The sequence below is a fragment of the Passer montanus genome, unplaced genomic scaffold, assembly GCF_014805655.1.
Source record: "Passer montanus isolate IOZ18808 unplaced genomic scaffold, ASM1480565v1 scaffold12, whole genome shotgun sequence".
In the NCBI taxonomy this organism is placed as follows: domain Eukaryota; kingdom Metazoa; phylum Chordata; class Aves; order Passeriformes; family Passeridae; genus Passer; species Passer montanus.
Window position 1 is genome coordinate 5,243,361 of NW_024358722.1, and position 17,433 is coordinate 5,260,793.

Consider the following 17,433-nt stretch of genomic DNA (forward strand, 5'->3'; position numbering starts at 1 on the left):
TGAATCCACTGAAGTTTTTCCATTGATTTCAGTGACTTTTGGGTTAGTCTTTAAATGATCTTGATGTAAACTTGGAGTGAATATGTATACACCACTGTTACAAATCTGGAACAGCTCCATGGAATGAGACTATATTTTGGCCTATGTTTCTAATTTTAAACGTGTTTTAAGAGCACCAATAAACACCAGCCCTGGTAATGTTGTTTGCATGCCTGAATGCCAATGCCTGAATGATTGATAACCTTTTATTTGGCTTCAAGACTCATGATTCACTCTTATGCTCAAGGTGTTGAGAAGACACACTGGGGTTAAAACCTCTGCTTCTGATTTACCATTTGGTTGCTTAATTTTTCAGCAGGTGAAACCGAGTTGACTTGATTTTGCTGAAATTGTATCAGTGGAAAACTGGAGTAATCCAGCTAAGAACCAGCTCCAACACACTTTAAAAGACATGTTCTGTTCATTATTATTTAGACCTCTGAGATTTCTAACTTTCAAACAGTTATTTTTGGGTCCCATATAATTTCAGTTCTAAATTTAGTGGTGGTTTTTTGATTTTTTTTTAAACTGCTTCCAAGTGGAGTTGACTTTGAAGCTGTGAAGGAAAAGCATGTTTCATGTTTCTGCCTGACAATGTCTAGTGTATTTCAGTCTGTGTCTCTTGGGCACTATCAGGTATTGCAATATTTTAATTAGAAATATTGCAATAAGTGTTGGAGCTGAAGTGGTAGTAATAATCACAGAAATATTAGTTTAAAATGCCTTAAATCCTGCTTTTAATGAAATTTAACTTTGCATCTCCTGTGGATTTGTCAAGTAAGAATCTTTTCATATTTGTCTTTCACATTCTTTTTATGTTCTTTTGTTTAATTATGAAGTCCTTTTTTAATATGTATTAGCTTGGCAAGTATGTTCCTCCTACTTACTGATTGAGTGGAAGTGGCACTTTTTTTGTGCTGATATCATTAGGTATCTTTCTGTGGATTTCAGCGGGCCAGGGCTCCTGTGCTCAAGGATCACTTTCTCAGAAGCCCCACTGTATCTGCCCTTCACAGATTATGTTTGAGAGCAATGTGGTGATTCCTGACATGTTTGACGTTCCCTGCTTGTAACCTTAGACCACTATGTTAGGAAGCACTTTAAGTTACAGATTCCTGATCCAGTTCAAAAAAACATGCATTTTATGCACGATTCTCTTCTCACAATTGTTTCTGTTGCTATGACTTCTGAGATTTTTACATATTTTAAACCAAGTTCTTACAACAGCAAACGTCTAAAACTGTATCTCTTTACTAGTGTGCAATTGTGGAGGCACTGTCCCAGACTCCAGGTAGCCTGACTGGAAGGCAGTGGTACACTCTCTTCTGATTAAGTCATTAAGACAAAGGGACAGCTGCTAATCATGTTAAATTTAGAAAGCGAAGCCTCCAAATTTGTCTAGTTCCCTGATCTCTACGTGCTATAAATGATACTGGGGATGGGGACAGGGTGCATGCCCACAATAGAAGACTGTTTCCATTATCAATGCCATTGTCATCTGCTGATTCATCAAAACACAGAAGTTTCTTTTCTTAAAAATAGAGCAGCTGCCCTGTTATTATAGTATGTAAAGAAATGTTCCTATGCTCCTCCTGCCCTCCTTGCCCCATGACACTACTCGGCAGCACAAATAAACACAGCTCACACTTTCCTGGGGAGCAAAAATTCTGACAGCATTGTGTTGCTTTTATGATCTTAGCTGTGGATACATTTTCACAGACTTTCAGGTGAGCAGTTGTTGAAAATCCAGCTTTTCTGGAGAGGTGGCTCAGTCGAGATTGTGAGATGGGTCAAGATTAATAAATACAGCTGTAACCAGGCCCTTTTCCTTGATTCAGAAAACATTTATTTAAGGCAGTGCAGCTTCACAGGAGGTTAAAAACATATATCTTTCAGCAGAATTTAGCAGGTGGATGATAACTTTCTCCTCTAAGTTAGATGACATATGTTACTTTAAACTTACTTGCATAAAAGTTCAAGTTTTTATAAAATTACATCTATTCATAGTTTGTGATTTATAATTTTTTCAACTATATTTATTCTAGTAACTATTTTATTAGTTTAACTTAAATGTAGTTAGAGATGTGGTGCACCTTGAATTTCAACTGACTATAATGAGAAGTCAGAATATCCAGGTTGTTTTTTCGCTCTTCATTCTTTTTGTTTCTTACCTTTTTCATTTCTCATGCGTGAGCTATGAAGTAAAATTAGGTCTGTTATAGAGTGTATTGTTGATGCTGGTTTATGCCTTTTCCTTCTTTTTCTCTCTCTCTCTTTTCCCCACATGCTGTCATCATGGTCTTTGTATTTTCCTTCCCAGCAGTTTTGGGGCATGATTAGCCATTAGGATAAGGTGCAGGGAAAAATTTATGCTTTTTAAAAAAACTAAACTATTTCATTTTATGTGGAGGCAAAATTTCAAAATAATTTCTTATGCTACCTGAAGCTTTACATATAAAATTCCACATGAATGATTGCTTTCACAAATTCTTGAATTTTTTTAGCTGGCAATTCAAATAAATAGATGCTGTACTTTCTGAGGTGATGCACTTGATCTGGAAAACTTCAAATATACAAAATATATTTATTAAAAGAGCCCTATGTATACACTATCTTTTAGGCACCAGAAGAGGACCTGGCACTCTTTTGCTTCTCCTTCCTGGTAGTTTGGTTAACTGATGGTAACTATGTGCCTCCTGAGCCCAGCAGACATTAGTCCTCGAGTGCAGTTTGTGCTTCAGGAAAGCAATTCATCAGTCAGCCACGTGAATGAAATCCAACCTCAAATAATGACAGTTTCCTCCCCTCTGTCTCCCAGGGACAGTTATGTTTTTTATAACTCTTGCCGAGAAAGCCATTTCACAAGGCAAACCCAGTCTCTTTAGTGAGGGCATGAGGATTTGAATTCTGGCCATTCACAGGAGTGAGAAATGAAGGGCTCTTGGCTGCCTGCAGCTTTAGAAAAGGGGTTTTCCATAGTCACCCTCTGTTGCAAAAGCAGGATTATTTGTATTTGTTTCATTTGGAAATGGGCCTTTTTCACTCTGAACTAAGTACTGTTGAGCACCTTCCTACCATCCATTTGCTTTCCCCTGCAGTGGCTCAGAGGACAAATTAAGCCATTGGAGGAACGGGAACTTTTCAAAGGAGCATTCATGGGCCAAAGGAAAGATGACCAGATGGGCTGTCACCCAAGAAAATACAAATCAAGCCCCAAATCACACCCGAAGACTTTGCCATCCATAATGCCTGTTCAGGATTTCTGTTTATTTTTCGAAGAGGGGGATCATTTATGGCTTGGCTTAAGAATTTCAATTTATGTTTCTGGCTGTTGGGGGATGCTGGCAAAAGATAAAACATCATCAGCTCATTTTCCATCAGTAGCGCTCTGTCATTCCATTAGGGCAGGAAATAGCTTGCTCTGTGACTGAGTGAATTTGACTTTAGCGTGGATCAGAGAGAGGACCCCTAGAGTTAAACACATCTCCCCATGCCAGCTGTTCAGCATAAGACAGCAACGGCGTGCAGCCAAATGGCCACCCTCAGGATCCGACATGTGCTGGCATCACATGACTTGCAAAAGCCAGCACTGGGAGCCCTTCCAAGGGAAGTGAGGTGTTGGGCTGGTGGCGAGGATGGAGGAGGTTAAAGGAGGTTCCGGTGAGAGAAAGCTTTTCTTTGGTGCTTGCTAAACATTAAAACAAAGACTGAAATATTTTGCTGTGGTGAGCCATAATTGTAGCTACTCAGATTCCACCACAGAGAGGTACAATATCAGATCCCTGATAGATGATACTAGTTTAATTGGGTTATTCATTTGAGAATGGGTTCAGAGCTGCTTTCCAGATACCACTGAGTGATATCCACAAGAAGTCCTGCCAAAAAGAGAGTCATTTATCCTCTCATTTTACAGTTTGAGCAACTAAGAAGACATAGCTATAGGCTAAGAATTTCCAGCATTAAGTCTTGACTTTTTCAAAAGACACACATGGGACTTGTGAGCCTGAGTGATATATGCAAAGGGCACTGCAGAGTCTTGCTTCATATGACAAGGCTGCAGTGGTGCTGAGTGTAAATCTGGAACCGTAATTTTCTGATACACCAGTTTTTAAAAGGTTTATCTGACTTTGAGAACCATAATTTTTTGTGTGTATTCTACTTATTGTCTCTCGCCTTAATTTGCAGTCTCTCACAGCAACTTCAGTTCCAGTTGACTGCAAGCTCTAGTATTTGCAAGCTGCATAAGGGGGGAAATCTAGGCTTCGTGTGTTTCAGTTTACTTGTTAAAAAAAAAAAAGGGACGGAGATTTTCATGATGCTCTAGCTTTTTGCAGTAAGTGTTCCTAATTAGTAAGGGAAAAGTGTATAGGGAACACCACTATCTTAAAACTGGTGATACAATTTGCATGGGGAAGAAAAGTCAAACTTGTATACACAGAAAATGTAATTCAGGGTACTTGCAGGCTTTCTAGTCACTTGAAGAAGATTTTATGCTTTGAAACCTGACACATAAGTCTGGTTTGGTTTTTTTTTCCCCTCCACCCCAAATCCCTCCAGTCATGTCACTCTAATAAAAGATATTGCCTCTCCCTACAAACTTTGCCTCACACGTCCATACATCACCACAGCAGATTGCTGCTCTAAATTAGGTACAGTTTTCTGTGGGCATACTGGCAACTGTGATTTTTGGGGGGTAATCTGAGAACCCTAGTTTAGCCAGTGTGGCAAAGTGATATGCTGCTGCCAGTCCACATGAGCAGCCTCATCTGGATTCAGTTTTGTAGCTGAGGCACTGCTTTCCTAGTGAGAGGTCAGCTGGCACCTCTGCATGTGTTGATGGGATAGTTGTTTTTCATAATTCCTGACCTGTCTCTTAGCTTCCATGCAGCTCAGGCTTTCCTAATTGCCACCTTCTTTTGTGAACAGATGCAGACTCTGTATGCTTTTGATGAAGAAGAAACAGAAATGAAAAATAAAATAGTTGAAGACTTGAAGACAGCTCTGCGGACTCAACCCATGAGGTAATGTTGTTCGCCTTTCATCACAATTCACTGCCTCCCAACGGTCAGATGTGACACCACCAAGAGAGGCAAGGACAGAAACCTCATTGTCCCACCTCACACAACCCTCTCTGAGATTTCAGACAATCCTCAGAGAGCCCTGCAGTCTCCAGTCTGAGTCTGCCCAGTTAGGAGGCTAACTAATGTCACACTAATGGTGAAACATGTAGTTTCAGGAAAATAAAAGACAAAGTCTACTGTGAAAAATCTGTGGCAGATATTTGCAAACGCAAGTAATGACTGTGAAGATCAGATTTTAGTCTTCATAACCCCCTGCACATCCCATGTAATTTGATTCACTCTGGGCAAAGTCTCAGCCTCTACTCTGAACTTTGAATTTAAGCTTCCCCTTATCTTTAGTAATGGGAACTGTTTAGTACAAAGCAGCTAATCCATCTGACATCACCTGGTTTGGCATTCTTCCCATTCTGTGTTGTATCTGTGGCATAGAAAAATGTAAAGAGACTTTATTGTGTACTGTCTTTGAAGGTAAGTTCATCTTTCTTTTTCTGGGAACAAAGTTCTAAACAATAACAAACTAACTAGCACAGAAACCTTTTGAATTTAACACTTGGAAGAACAGTGTGGAGAAACAATAACTTTAGTTAATATGATTTCAGGAAACACTTAATCAAAAAATTCCAAATGATTTTTTTATTGGCCAGATACTTTTGCACCCACACCATGCTGAAGTCATAGTTTCAGAGAGCTTCAGTACAAGGCCTAATGATACAGTTCTCTTTTGGGGAGGGGATCCTAACCAAACAAATGAAATAAATCAATAAAAACAATCCAGAAAATAATCCCAAAGAATTTTCATTGCAGTTACTTTGACTTGAAGATTTTTTGGGACTTCTTGCAGAGCTAAGTGCTGATTGCTTTTCCCTTTAATAATCTTCAAAAAAATTTACTGGATACAGCTTCTTTGGTTTTTACCTATGTTTATTTTATGTTTTGATGGACATTAAGGAAGCACAAAATCATTCTGGTGCTCCTCAAGCATAAAGATATATCAGGCTTTGGAATTTTACATGTGGTTAGAGTGAATGCTTTTAACGTGGAAGAGAAGGTGTGGCCTATACTGAGACCTAAGTCAAGAGTGACTGTTTGATGCTCTCTATCACTCTCCTAAAGCAGAGATCTATGTGAAAATGGAAGCTAATAGAGTGAATGCTTTTAATGTGGAAGCAGAGAAGTTGTGGCCTATACTGAGACCTAAGTCAAGAGTGACTGTTTGATGCTCTCTATCACTCTCCTAAAGCAGAGATCTATGTGAAAGTGGAAGCTAAGGCAACTGTCAAGCTTCCAACTCTCTCCAGGCTTTTAAACCAAGGTCATGTGCTATTGAGACTTGATATAGCAAAATTACTGCATTGACGTGGAGCTGGTTTGATGATGCTCTGTGAAGGTGACAGCTTTCATTGATTGTAGCCACAGCAGCAGGGCCTCTTTGCTTTGTCCAGCAAAGCAAACACTTTGGTGGCCACTATTGGTTGTTCTGCTGTGTCATTTTGAATAGACAGCCCAAACTCCTTGTTGAGGGCAAAGCAATAGAGAAGAAGAAAGCGCAATGAGCATTTGAGCAAATTCTTTTGCTCAAAGCCTTGCAAGATTTTTCTTCTCCAACCTGTATTGCATCTGCTGGATCCCCTTGACAGCAGCCTGTTGCTTCATCTGTTTGTAATAACCCTGAAAAGCACAAGCATCTATGGGCTGCCCTATAAAGTCTTCTCAATCACTGGCGATGGTTGTGGGGCTTAAAAAAAAAAAACCAACAAAAAACAGTTAAGCCAAGCCAAATTTTGAGTTAAGTCCTGTGTCTCAACTAATTTCCAGCGACTCAATTCGATAGCTGCCAAATGGGCTGCATGCCAGTGCCTGATCAACAAGCCAATTTCTTCTTGATGGAAAGGTTGCAGTAGAGAGGCCCTCAGCTCCATCAAATCCCTCTCATAAGCAGTATGATACCTCAGCCTTCAAAATACTAGTCTTTCTAGTTTAATTTGGATATCAAATTGTGTTTTCTTTGCCACTTCTATTCATCAGGCCTCTGAAGAAAATAGAGACCTAAATTCACACAGGATGAACTGTCTGGAATCCCTTTGTGATAGCAGGTTACACAGGGGCTCTGACAGCTTACCAATAGGCTCCTCTGCTTGAATTCTCTGATCCAGAGGGATCAAAAGAAGAAAAATACATGCATTTGGCTCTCTGTTTTATTTTACTGTAAACTGTGTCTCTTCTAGTAGATAATGCAGAGTAGTTACCAAGCTCTGTCTCTATTCCAACCCACCAGTTCTAACAGTAAAAAGTAAAGCAGACCTATCCAAACTCAAATTCCTATCCTTGTTGTAGAAAATGGGATAGGAGTATCCTTGGGGCAATTTGTGGTCCCCTTTGAGCAAGTGGACCTTGTTTGGTATCTAGGAGCTGCCCAAAAATAATAAAACCAGGTTATGTCCTAGTGCAAAGGAACAATCCCAGCCACAGAGAACAAAAATGCTACATCTGCATCTTGTAAAGAAACACATTTTCTTTCAGGTTTGTAAAAACTCAGAACTATAAACAATTGTGATGACAAACTGTTGGACAGAAGCAGTGGGAGAAGGGCTTTTCATTTGGTATTTTAGTGCTGCAAAATGGAGGTTCAGAAGTGCAGCAAAAGCAAAAACTTAAAAGGGACTGGGAAAGAAATTGCTTTTTGGAGCCTTGAGAAGTACCTCCTTTAGTCTGAGTCATCACTCATTCTTTTTACTGTCTGCATTTCTCCTTTTGTTGTATTCAGATTTACCTCCTGCTATTTTTTGTTTGATTTAGCAGTGCTGCATCCAGGTGCATACTGAAGAGGATCAGTTATGCAACCAGCAAGCAAAATCCATGATGCTGAGTTTTTCAGCAGTTCAGTAGTTATCAGGATTATGTGTGCCCCCTGGTTCAAAAACTAGTGCTGCAGGGAAGTGTAGCCTTGCCTGTTAACAGGGTGGGGACATCCTGCTCTCTGCACACCCACAGTATATGATCTTTCTGTCTTTCCTGAGCTGGATCAAGTCTTACAGAGAAGCTGTACCTCCAACACTTGGAATCCATCAGTGGGTCAGTTCCTCTTTGGCCACCACATCTGTATTTGGATGAAAGGTTTATTGTTAGAGCTAGCTAACTCATTCTGATCTGCACTCTCTAAAACTTGAAAGGCAAAGAGGTGCCCTGCCTTTTAAAGTGTGCTAAACTGGTCAAGTGAGAGTCTGAGGTGAGGTTAGTCTTTAATTTGCTTGTTTAGCACCTACTAAAACACACTCTGCTTTATTTACATTTCAGTATTTGAATGTGTGAGCCAGAATGCATTGGCAAATATGTTTAACTTTACACCTCCCAGTCTAGAACAAGACCTTACTTTGCAGCACAGGGCCTGTGTAGGACAGGAGTTAGTTACACATGTGCTGTGTGCTGTGTACTGTGTACGAGAAGGTTCTTGACTTAAATAAGTTGACTTTGCTGTTGCACATACACACAGATACCTGCATAGAGACAGACAGATGCACGAACACCAACAGTGTGAGGATTGTGGCTCTCAGGCTGTTGGCTAAACTCCCACTCCTTTTTCTACCTTCCACAGACATTTACTCACACACCTCCCCACACCGAACAAATCCTCATACTGAGAGTATCTGTTGGGCCAGGAACTGCTTTCACCATTTCTTTACCTCCCCCAGCATGGTTTCTGGCTTTTCTGGAGAATAAGGAATGAAGTGTTTAGAAAAAGGAAGATGAAAATCATAATTTGATTCCTGCTCCTGACTGGAGTTGAAATAGAAGGGTGATTTCTTGCTATTGAGTAACACAACTCACTGTTTGCTCTCTGGGCTAGGAATAGTACAGGAAAGTCCCAACATTGTTTTAAATTATGTCATTAATCAAGTTTTGTGACACACACTGCTTTCCAGCGCATGCCTTCTTTTTGCAATGACCTCATCCTTAGAGTCTGAGAAAAATTGCACTGCCAATTTAGTGAGTTTGTACTTAATTGGGACAATGTGACTTTTGTGCATTTACCCTTTTTTTTTTTCACATAGTCATCAGAGCATGCAAAAATACATGAAAATTGTAGTGCCTTCCTTGTCTTGTCCTGATTGTGTGCTCAATCCCAAAGTGCATTTAGGAGACCCTTTGCTCTGCTGCTTCTTATGATGTTTCCATCAGTATTGCTCTGTAACTTCAGAAATATATTCATCTTAAGTCTTCCCTCAGCGCTGGAAGTTAAAAAAACAGGGGAAAAAAAATTTCTCCCAACCCCCAAAAGACAGAGGGAACAGATAAAGTATAGAATGGAACTTTGAAGGTAAGGAGAAGAATTTAAAGTAGCCCATCCATAGTAAAGATAACAGTAACTCCACTCTTTATAGGCCCAGGGAATTGATCAGAAGTCATTTGCATCATTGTTTAGTAGCATGCTGAGTTTGTGCTTATTTTTTTTCCAAATAAATCCTTTGCCGCAAGTCTTCTAGCTATGAGTGCACTTGTTTCAGTCTTCTTTGTCAAGGTAGCAGCTAAATGCATTGTAGAAACGTAACTAAATCTGAATCTTTCTGTAATCAGTTTGAATAACAAACTGCTTTGACTGACTTCCTGGTGCACAATGTTGATGCTGCTCTCAAGCCTAGCAAGAGAGGGTCTTTTGCTCCTATGATTTGTTAGGGTAGACAAAATGATGCATCCACAGAATGTGCAAGCAGAGCTTGCAAAGTTGGCAGATTGTCTTAGCAGGGTTCAGTTTTCATTTTTGGTGTGCACGTGTTCCTGTGTGTGCCCTTACTCTGATAGTCACTTTGAAATTCAGTTTTTAATAAAACCCAAACATTAGGCCGAACCTTTGTTGAATGAACCAGGCTTTTCCATATTTTTGGTCAAATTGCTGGCTCACATAAACTGAAAGTTGGCAAATCTATCACCATAGTGAGTGTAACTTTCAGGTAGACTCTGAAAATTCCTTTGTGGTGTGGAGCGTAACCATCAAAAGGCCATACATGTGTCAAATCCATATTATCCAGAGAAATATAAATATGGTTTGGGTTTCTCTTGCTGGTACCGGGACATGTATGGAGACCGCTGAAATTTGGTCTTTCAGCATGGTGTCTCCATTATTACTGATTATAAGTAACAGCATGTCATGGACAGAAAAAGAATTAGGGAAGAAGATGGACTGCGTAAAAGTGCAATGACACAGAATTTTGGTACTTTTCATTTGTTACACAGTTGGCAATTATTAGCAACCTTTTCAGTTGCTTGAAGTGTCTTTCTATATTGTGCTGTTCAAAGTGTGGCCACGGATGAACAAATCATTGTGTACCTTTTTATAGACTGAATATTCAAGTGTGGTGCACATGGCTTTGCATTCAGATATTCCAAAAACTGTACCTACCTGAGCAACATGTTAGAGGAGGCAAACAATGCGATCTCAGGAAATTATTTGCAGCTCTTTCCATGTCTTTGAATCCCCATTTTTAATCCTGGGAACTTCAAACAAAAACATTGCTAGACTGATTGGTTTGAACTAACTTATCTAATTCCATCCTTTTCTAGTGATTTGTCCTGAGGGCTGTTTGCATGGTCTAAACTGACCCGTTGGGATTTTTTAACCCTGGTTTTCAACAAAAGCAGAGGAGCTTTTACCATTTACAGAAGCACATGCCACTTTTAAATATAACATGTTCCTACACATATGTCATGGGATTGGAGTGTGAAGGCAGTATGGCTGACGCACAGAGTGGGAATGAGTTCCCCTTTGTCACTGTGCCCAAATCCTGGAGGGGGAACCTCTAAACAGTATTGGCTGAAAGTTAGAGCTAAGCCTAAAAATGGTTTTCAAGGTAATCTGAACTCATAACTAGAAGTGTGGTGACAAGTCTGTGTGTTGGGTGTATTAGCACGTATGTAAGATGGAACAATTCAAAAGAATCCCTTCGGCCTTGAAAATGCAGCAGCTGTTGAGGTGAACCACAGCAGTGTTTGGTGGTAACTGCAACAAAGAACACAGAGACCAAACAGAAGTGTAAGATGATAGCATATAATTACCCTGAAACTATGTAACACACCATTATTAGCTGGAATGTTTTCTCTCTTGGTTTGTTTGCTTTGTTTTTCTTAAATACCTGGGAATTGTTCTGTGAGTTTAGGCTGAAAACTAGCCAGCTTTTAAGGATCTGGGGTTGAATAATATGGTGTCTTTTGAATAAAGTGCCTTTGGTCTGTTTTCCTTGTTTTTCCAACTTGTTTTTTTGGTTTTTCTCTTTTCAGGTTTGTGACCAGGTTTATTGAGCTGGATGGCCTGAGCTGTTTGCTGAACTTCCTGAAGAGCATGGACTATGAGACTTCGGAGAGCCGCATCCACACATCCGTTATAGGGTGTATCAAGGCACTGATGAACAACTCCCAAGGACGGGCTCATGTCCTAGCCCATCCTGAAAGTATCAACATCATATCCCAGAGTTTACGGACTGAGAACATAAAGACCAAGATTGCTGTGCTGGAGATCCTAGGGGCTGTCTGTTTGGTACCAGATGGTCACAAAAAAGTCTTGCAAGCCATGCTTCACTACCAAGTCTATGCTGCAGAAAGGACAAGATTCCAGGTAAAAGCAGGATACTTGGACAGAAATACCCAGAATGAGGAATCCCTGCCAGGAATGATTTTTGAGTGCATATATTGCAAATTTGCTAAGTAGTAAAAAGATAATATTTATCATTTTGTTTTAGGAACGGAAATTCCTCAAGTTATTACTATATGTGCATATTTATACTTATATTTAAAGACATTGCTTGTCATTAGTACTAACTTAAAATTCCATATATTTTGCCTGAAAACGGAAGTTTGCTTTGCTAAATGAAAGCTGATTATCTGCTCATACTCTAGCTTGATGACATTTCTAGGATGGTAATGATTTGTTCTGTCCTAGAAGCTGAAGCCACAGAATTTCAGGAGCCTCTGATTTTAAATCCTTAATTTAGTAATGAAAGAATTGTGGATTAAATAATGGAGATGAAGAATTAAATTATGTATAGTGGAGGCACTTCACTTGCAATTTAGCAGTCAGCTTGTGAATCGTCATTACTTAACAATTGTTGGCTCAAATAATTCTAATTCCCATTCAGATCACAGAAGAGAAATGCATTCTCAGAGACCTTGAAGTAGGTCAGTGACAGGCTTTTATCGTGGAAACTATTGGCTGCTACTATAATGTTCCTCTTCCCAGTGAACTTAGCACCTTTACCAAAAGATAGTGGAAAATCTGTTGTGGTGTGTGAAGCTGGGGCTCCTTAACTTTGGGATAATCTAAGCCATTTACTGTCCTTCCTTAGATAAAATCATTAGAGTTGTGTTGTGCCAACAGGCATGGGATCCCAATGCCTGACACTCATTATCTCCTACCTCCTTCTCAGCTAATGGATTTTAGGCTAATAAAATAGTGAATGGGGAAAGAGTCTGTGCTGATGGACAATAGCTGCCAATGTTTGTATTAGAACCAAATACCCTATGGGATTCACTGACTGTGACTCAGACCTGGGCCAGGGATGCAGGAGATCTTGATTTGGTATTAACCTGTATTTGGCATTGTCAGGTCCATCCCTTGATGTGCACTGCCTCATTTGCATTGCTTGTGTATTCAGACTTGATGTGTGTCTTCAATATGCAAGCGTGACACATATGATGTATGGCTCCAGAAGTGGGGGCCTTTCGGCCTCAGTTGGAAGCTCTTGAGACTACTTCAATAGAGAAAGTTATAGTTGTAATAAAACTTGGAAGGTGAAGAGATTACAGCTGGAGTCATAAGACTGTGTCACCATTCTTTAGTACAGGAGGAAGATAGGAATGAGCAGTGCAGGTGCAGGAAGTAAACCATGTACATGAGCTAGGATGTGGAGATTATTGGGTGCTGCCTATGGAGAGGAAGGAAAACATTTAAAGTCAGTTTGTTCTCTAGTAATTAGCCAAAATAAAGAAACCTTCCTGAATTAATATGACATTCTTTTATACCTGGGAGACAGGTGGGGGATAACTTGAGCTGCTGTTGAAAAAGCAGTAACTCATAAGCCTAACTTATGTACTTGTGGTCCTGTGTTAACTTGCCCTTACTGGACCAATTGACTCTGCTTAATAAGCCCTTATGGAGAGATGCTGAGTTTACCTTAGTCGAGTCTTCTCTCTCTCTCTCTCTCTCTGTTTCTGTGTTGATTTAAAAGTTACTGAATAACTGAGGTAAGACACTGCTGGGTAAAATGTGGTAGCTTTTGAGGAATCTGGTGGAATGATTTGCAGGTGCTTACCAGTCTCTTACACTTGTGAAAAATACTTTGCCTAAATGCTGCGCTTGTCAAAAGACTTTTTCATTCAGGAAAAAATGAAAGATAAATGGATACTCTTATTTCTCAAGTAAAACAAAACAAAAAAAAAAAGAAGCCCCACCCAGCCCCCAAAATTATTTAGCAGAAGGAATGTGTTCTTGTTTGCAATTACTAATACTTGTGTTTAGAGACTGAAATGGGATTTTCCGATACACTCAGCAATAGCTTGAATTTAATTTTGAGGTGGCAAGTGTTCATCCAAAGACATTCCTCATCCATCTCCAGTTATTCTTCTAACTGAGAGACTGGGGATTTTTAAATCCTGAGGAAAAAAATGTGGTCATGGTCTTTCTTACGTTTTAGAGGAAGTTTCTCTGATACTCTAGCTCTTAAAATTAAGAGTGTTCCATCTCTTTGCCTCTTGCCCTCCTGCACCACTGTCTCAGAATAGTTTTGCAGCTTATTGTCAGGAAAAGTATCCACTGTAACTTGAATATGGGAAGCCATTTTAAAAGGAGGATGAGCTGAAAATGCTTGCTTTTTACCTTTCCTGTATGCTTCAAAGATGTAGCGTACAATGAAAGCCTTTTCCTATCCTCTTTTAATCCTAGTCCTGAATGTAATCTTTATAACCCAGAGTTTGCAAGTATCTGAAGAGATACTTTAGATGTGAAACAGAACCCTTTGGGGGCTGTGTTTCCTGCAGCTTGAGCATCTAGCAGCATCATTTGGTATATTGAAGTGTCCAGAAAGTGTGGAGCATGCAGCAACTTCATATTTTGCAGCTTGACTTTGACCAGCCACACCTAAACACTGTTATTTTGAAAGTTATCCACCGCAAGTGGCAAATCTGGCAGAACCCAAACCCAAGAATTTTCTCTGTGAAAGTTATAAAACTGTGGACTAAACTGTAGGAACAGGAGAAACTATTCGGAGTAGAAATTTATTCCTTTGCCTCTGTGGTCCATCCTTGCAGACTGATCCTAATTGGTGGGGGGAAGGAAAGCTGGGAACTGTAAAGGCACTGCTGTCTTTATATCTAGCTCTGCAAGACAGCAGCCAAATTAGAGACACAATATGTAAGAGGGAAGTAATGTCAAATTTTGGAAGTCAGCTCAGTTCTTGGGAAGTGAAAGTGCAGGTCTTTCTGGAAATTGTACTGAGCTCACTTTTATTGGAATGTCCAACAAATAACTTACAGGTGAGGCTGATCTCTGAAAATATCAGTGCCAATGTTGCTTTTCCTTAAGTTGCCTTCCTGACAGCAGTGGTTGAAAATATTTGTCATCCTGTTTAGCCGTCTTACTGTCAATTTATTCCTCCTCATCTGTGAAGCTGGCATTTTGTATACTATCTGTTTGGCTTTATTTTCAACTCTTGCAGGTAGCAGTAAACCTAGGTGTCCCATTCTCCTTCATGTCACTTGTGGTGAACAGCACTATGTCTGTTGGGGATTCAGGAGGTTAATGTAATTAACACTAATACAGATTGACTTTTCCCCAAAATATTTTTTTTCCTTTTGAAGAGGCATATCGTTGTGAGGAGTAATAATTTGGGGTACATGGTTCTGCTTCCACTCCTTTTTGTAAGAAGAAGAGAGGTTCAGAATGATTTACTGAGAACTATCTGAAACTTGAGCTCCTGAATAACTTGCTGCTGACACCTTTAGATTGAAACAGTGATTATTTCCAGTGTGCACAAGTGTGGTGGAGTGTAGAGATCATGTATTTAACACAGCAACATAAAACATGGCATATTTTGTTGAATGTGAGAAGTTATTGCCAGTCAATGTCAAACACAACTCCTGCTACCTGGTACAGCTGCCAAAAGTTGTCAGAAGACTCAGCAACTGGTGAATTAGTGGAAAAGGAAAGCTGTGACTTAAGCTGTGTATGGCTCTTACCTGATTTACATTAACTCTGTCCTGCAATAGCTCCTATTACTCGAATAGAAAACTTATAGTTTTATGCTAGGGTATCTGAAGTCAAAATTCAAATGACAGTGAAATTCTTGAGCATTATGAATGCTTTTAGTCCCAATTAACTTAACTAAATTGCACCAAGTAATATCAACTGAAACCATTAATCAAACAGTACTGAAATGCTTCATAAAGGGTGTCTTTGCCTCCTGATGTGTTCTCTCTTTTTAATTTTTTTTTTATTAAGTGAATGGAAAATATAAATAGAACTTATATGAATATGAAGGAGTATTTCCTTATGGAAAAAAAATAAATCAGACTTTACTCTGAATTGAAACTGAGGTAAAACACTATTTCTTTCTAAATTGCCAGCATTTGATCTACTGACTACAAATGTCAGGCCCTAACCTCAGTCAGGATTCACTTTAAAGACCTGGGGAGATTCTCCACAATTTACTCTTTTTTGTTGAGGTTCCAGTCTTCACTCAATTACCTTTTCATACCGCAACTTCATCCTGTCTCTTTGATATTCAATGTATTAATAAGTCTATCAGAATCATCCTTGCACTTGCAACAAGATTCTATACTTTGTGTCTCAATTTATATAGTCACTATTCCTATTTTCTCATATTTGCTGTGTCTTCCTGCCTGAACTCTTCCCTTTGCTTGCTTTAATTATTGATCCTTCTTTTATAATGCACTTCTGCCTGGAATGATTCTCACTTTAATGTCCAAAAGGGATATTCCTTGAAAATTGTCCTCTTCAGAGTAATACTCTTTCTGTACTCAAATACCACAGTAGTATTAGGGCATGCCTTCAATCTCCTCCCTGAGGCAATCTGGAAAACTCTGTCTTCATCCAATTGTTTGAAACATGCTACTTTGCCTATAAATCCTACTCTGCCCCTTAAAGAACAGAGATGAAAGAAAACACTTGAAATCCAAACAGTAAATCCTCAGGGCAGAAATGTGGAATCAGGAAGATGAGCTCTTGTCCTTGCTGGGATTTTTTTCCATGTGCTTAGTGTAAGTCTGTCACTGGCTCACTGTGTGAACATAAAAACATTACTTTGTCTTTTTTTTTTTCTTGTGAAGATGGAGTTTTATAAAATGCTATGAAAACTGAGAAAGAAGAGTCTCTGATTTTAAAGTCATGAATGTCTGAATTATCCTATGTATGACAGGTTTCCCTTGTGAAAGGGGCACACTCTTTCTCTCCCCTAAGCTGTTGCCTTTATTGTTATGATTTCTGCTTCCCCACCTTTTCTCTGTCATGACATTGTGTCACATTATACTTTTTAACATGCCATGTTTTGAGACAAAACTAATATTGCAAAGTCGTAATGCTCTCTTGGCCCAAAAAAAATTTATCAGGATGTTCCAGTGCTCTTCTAGCATAGCTTGCTATTTAAAACACTGGTCTAGCTGTGGATCCGTGTGGAGAGAAAGAATTTTCCTTTTAGTCTTCAGAGAACCTAGGTGTTAGATACTGTCTGAAAGAAGCTGATTTTGCTTCCCAGTGGAAATATTAACTGGGCTGCTTTGGGCAGAAAGCTCTTGTTTTCCTTCTTAATGCTGCTAGAAATGTTGAAGCTTGAGGTGAATGAATAAAGAAAGTTTGATATTGTCAGTTGAAAAGGTGGAGGCCAGGAGCATTCCTTCCAGAGCCCCTTGCCTGGTTTTTGTCAAACACTGTCAGTACAGACTATAATTTGTAAGGAGAAAGCTGATCAATTTGGAATTGTAGTAGAGGATCTAACAGGGAACAAATTAAAAGGCTGTATTCACCCTTGATTTCCTTCTTCCCTTTAGGGCTCAACCAAAGTCTTTTGAGGTTTGCTGCAGATTGAATAAAACCCTACTGGTTGTCAGTGATGAGGAATAATGGGATTAAGTGAGGAAAGTTTTGCTTAAATAGTAGGAAAACCCTTTATAATCGTAAGATCAATTGGGCCACAGAACTGGCTGCCAAGAGGTGTGGTGAAATCTTTTTCACAGGAAATGTTCAAGTGAAGATTTGAACCTCAGCCATTTGCAAAGAGTTGGAGATATTGGAGTTTGGCCACAGTATGTGGGTGTA

The 17,433-nt window shown here is 39.4% G+C and overlaps 1 protein-coding gene across 5 annotated transcripts in view; it reads left to right on the plus strand.

Annotated features, from left to right (window-relative positions):
• The window catches only part of DAAM2 (dishevelled associated activator of morphogenesis 2), a 202,292-nt gene that overhangs the window by 125,958 nt on the left and 58,901 nt on the right, over nucleotides 1-17,433 (plus strand). For all 5 annotated transcript variants that reach the window (XM_039697967.1, XM_039697968.1, XM_039697966.1 and 2 more), the window contains 2 exons: nucleotides 4,966-5,060; nucleotides 11,391-11,724. In XM_039697967.1, coding sequence (XP_039553901.1) covers nucleotides 4,966-5,060; nucleotides 11,391-11,724 — 429 coding nt within the window. The remainder of the gene's footprint in view (nucleotides 1-4,965; nucleotides 5,061-11,390; nucleotides 11,725-17,433) is intronic.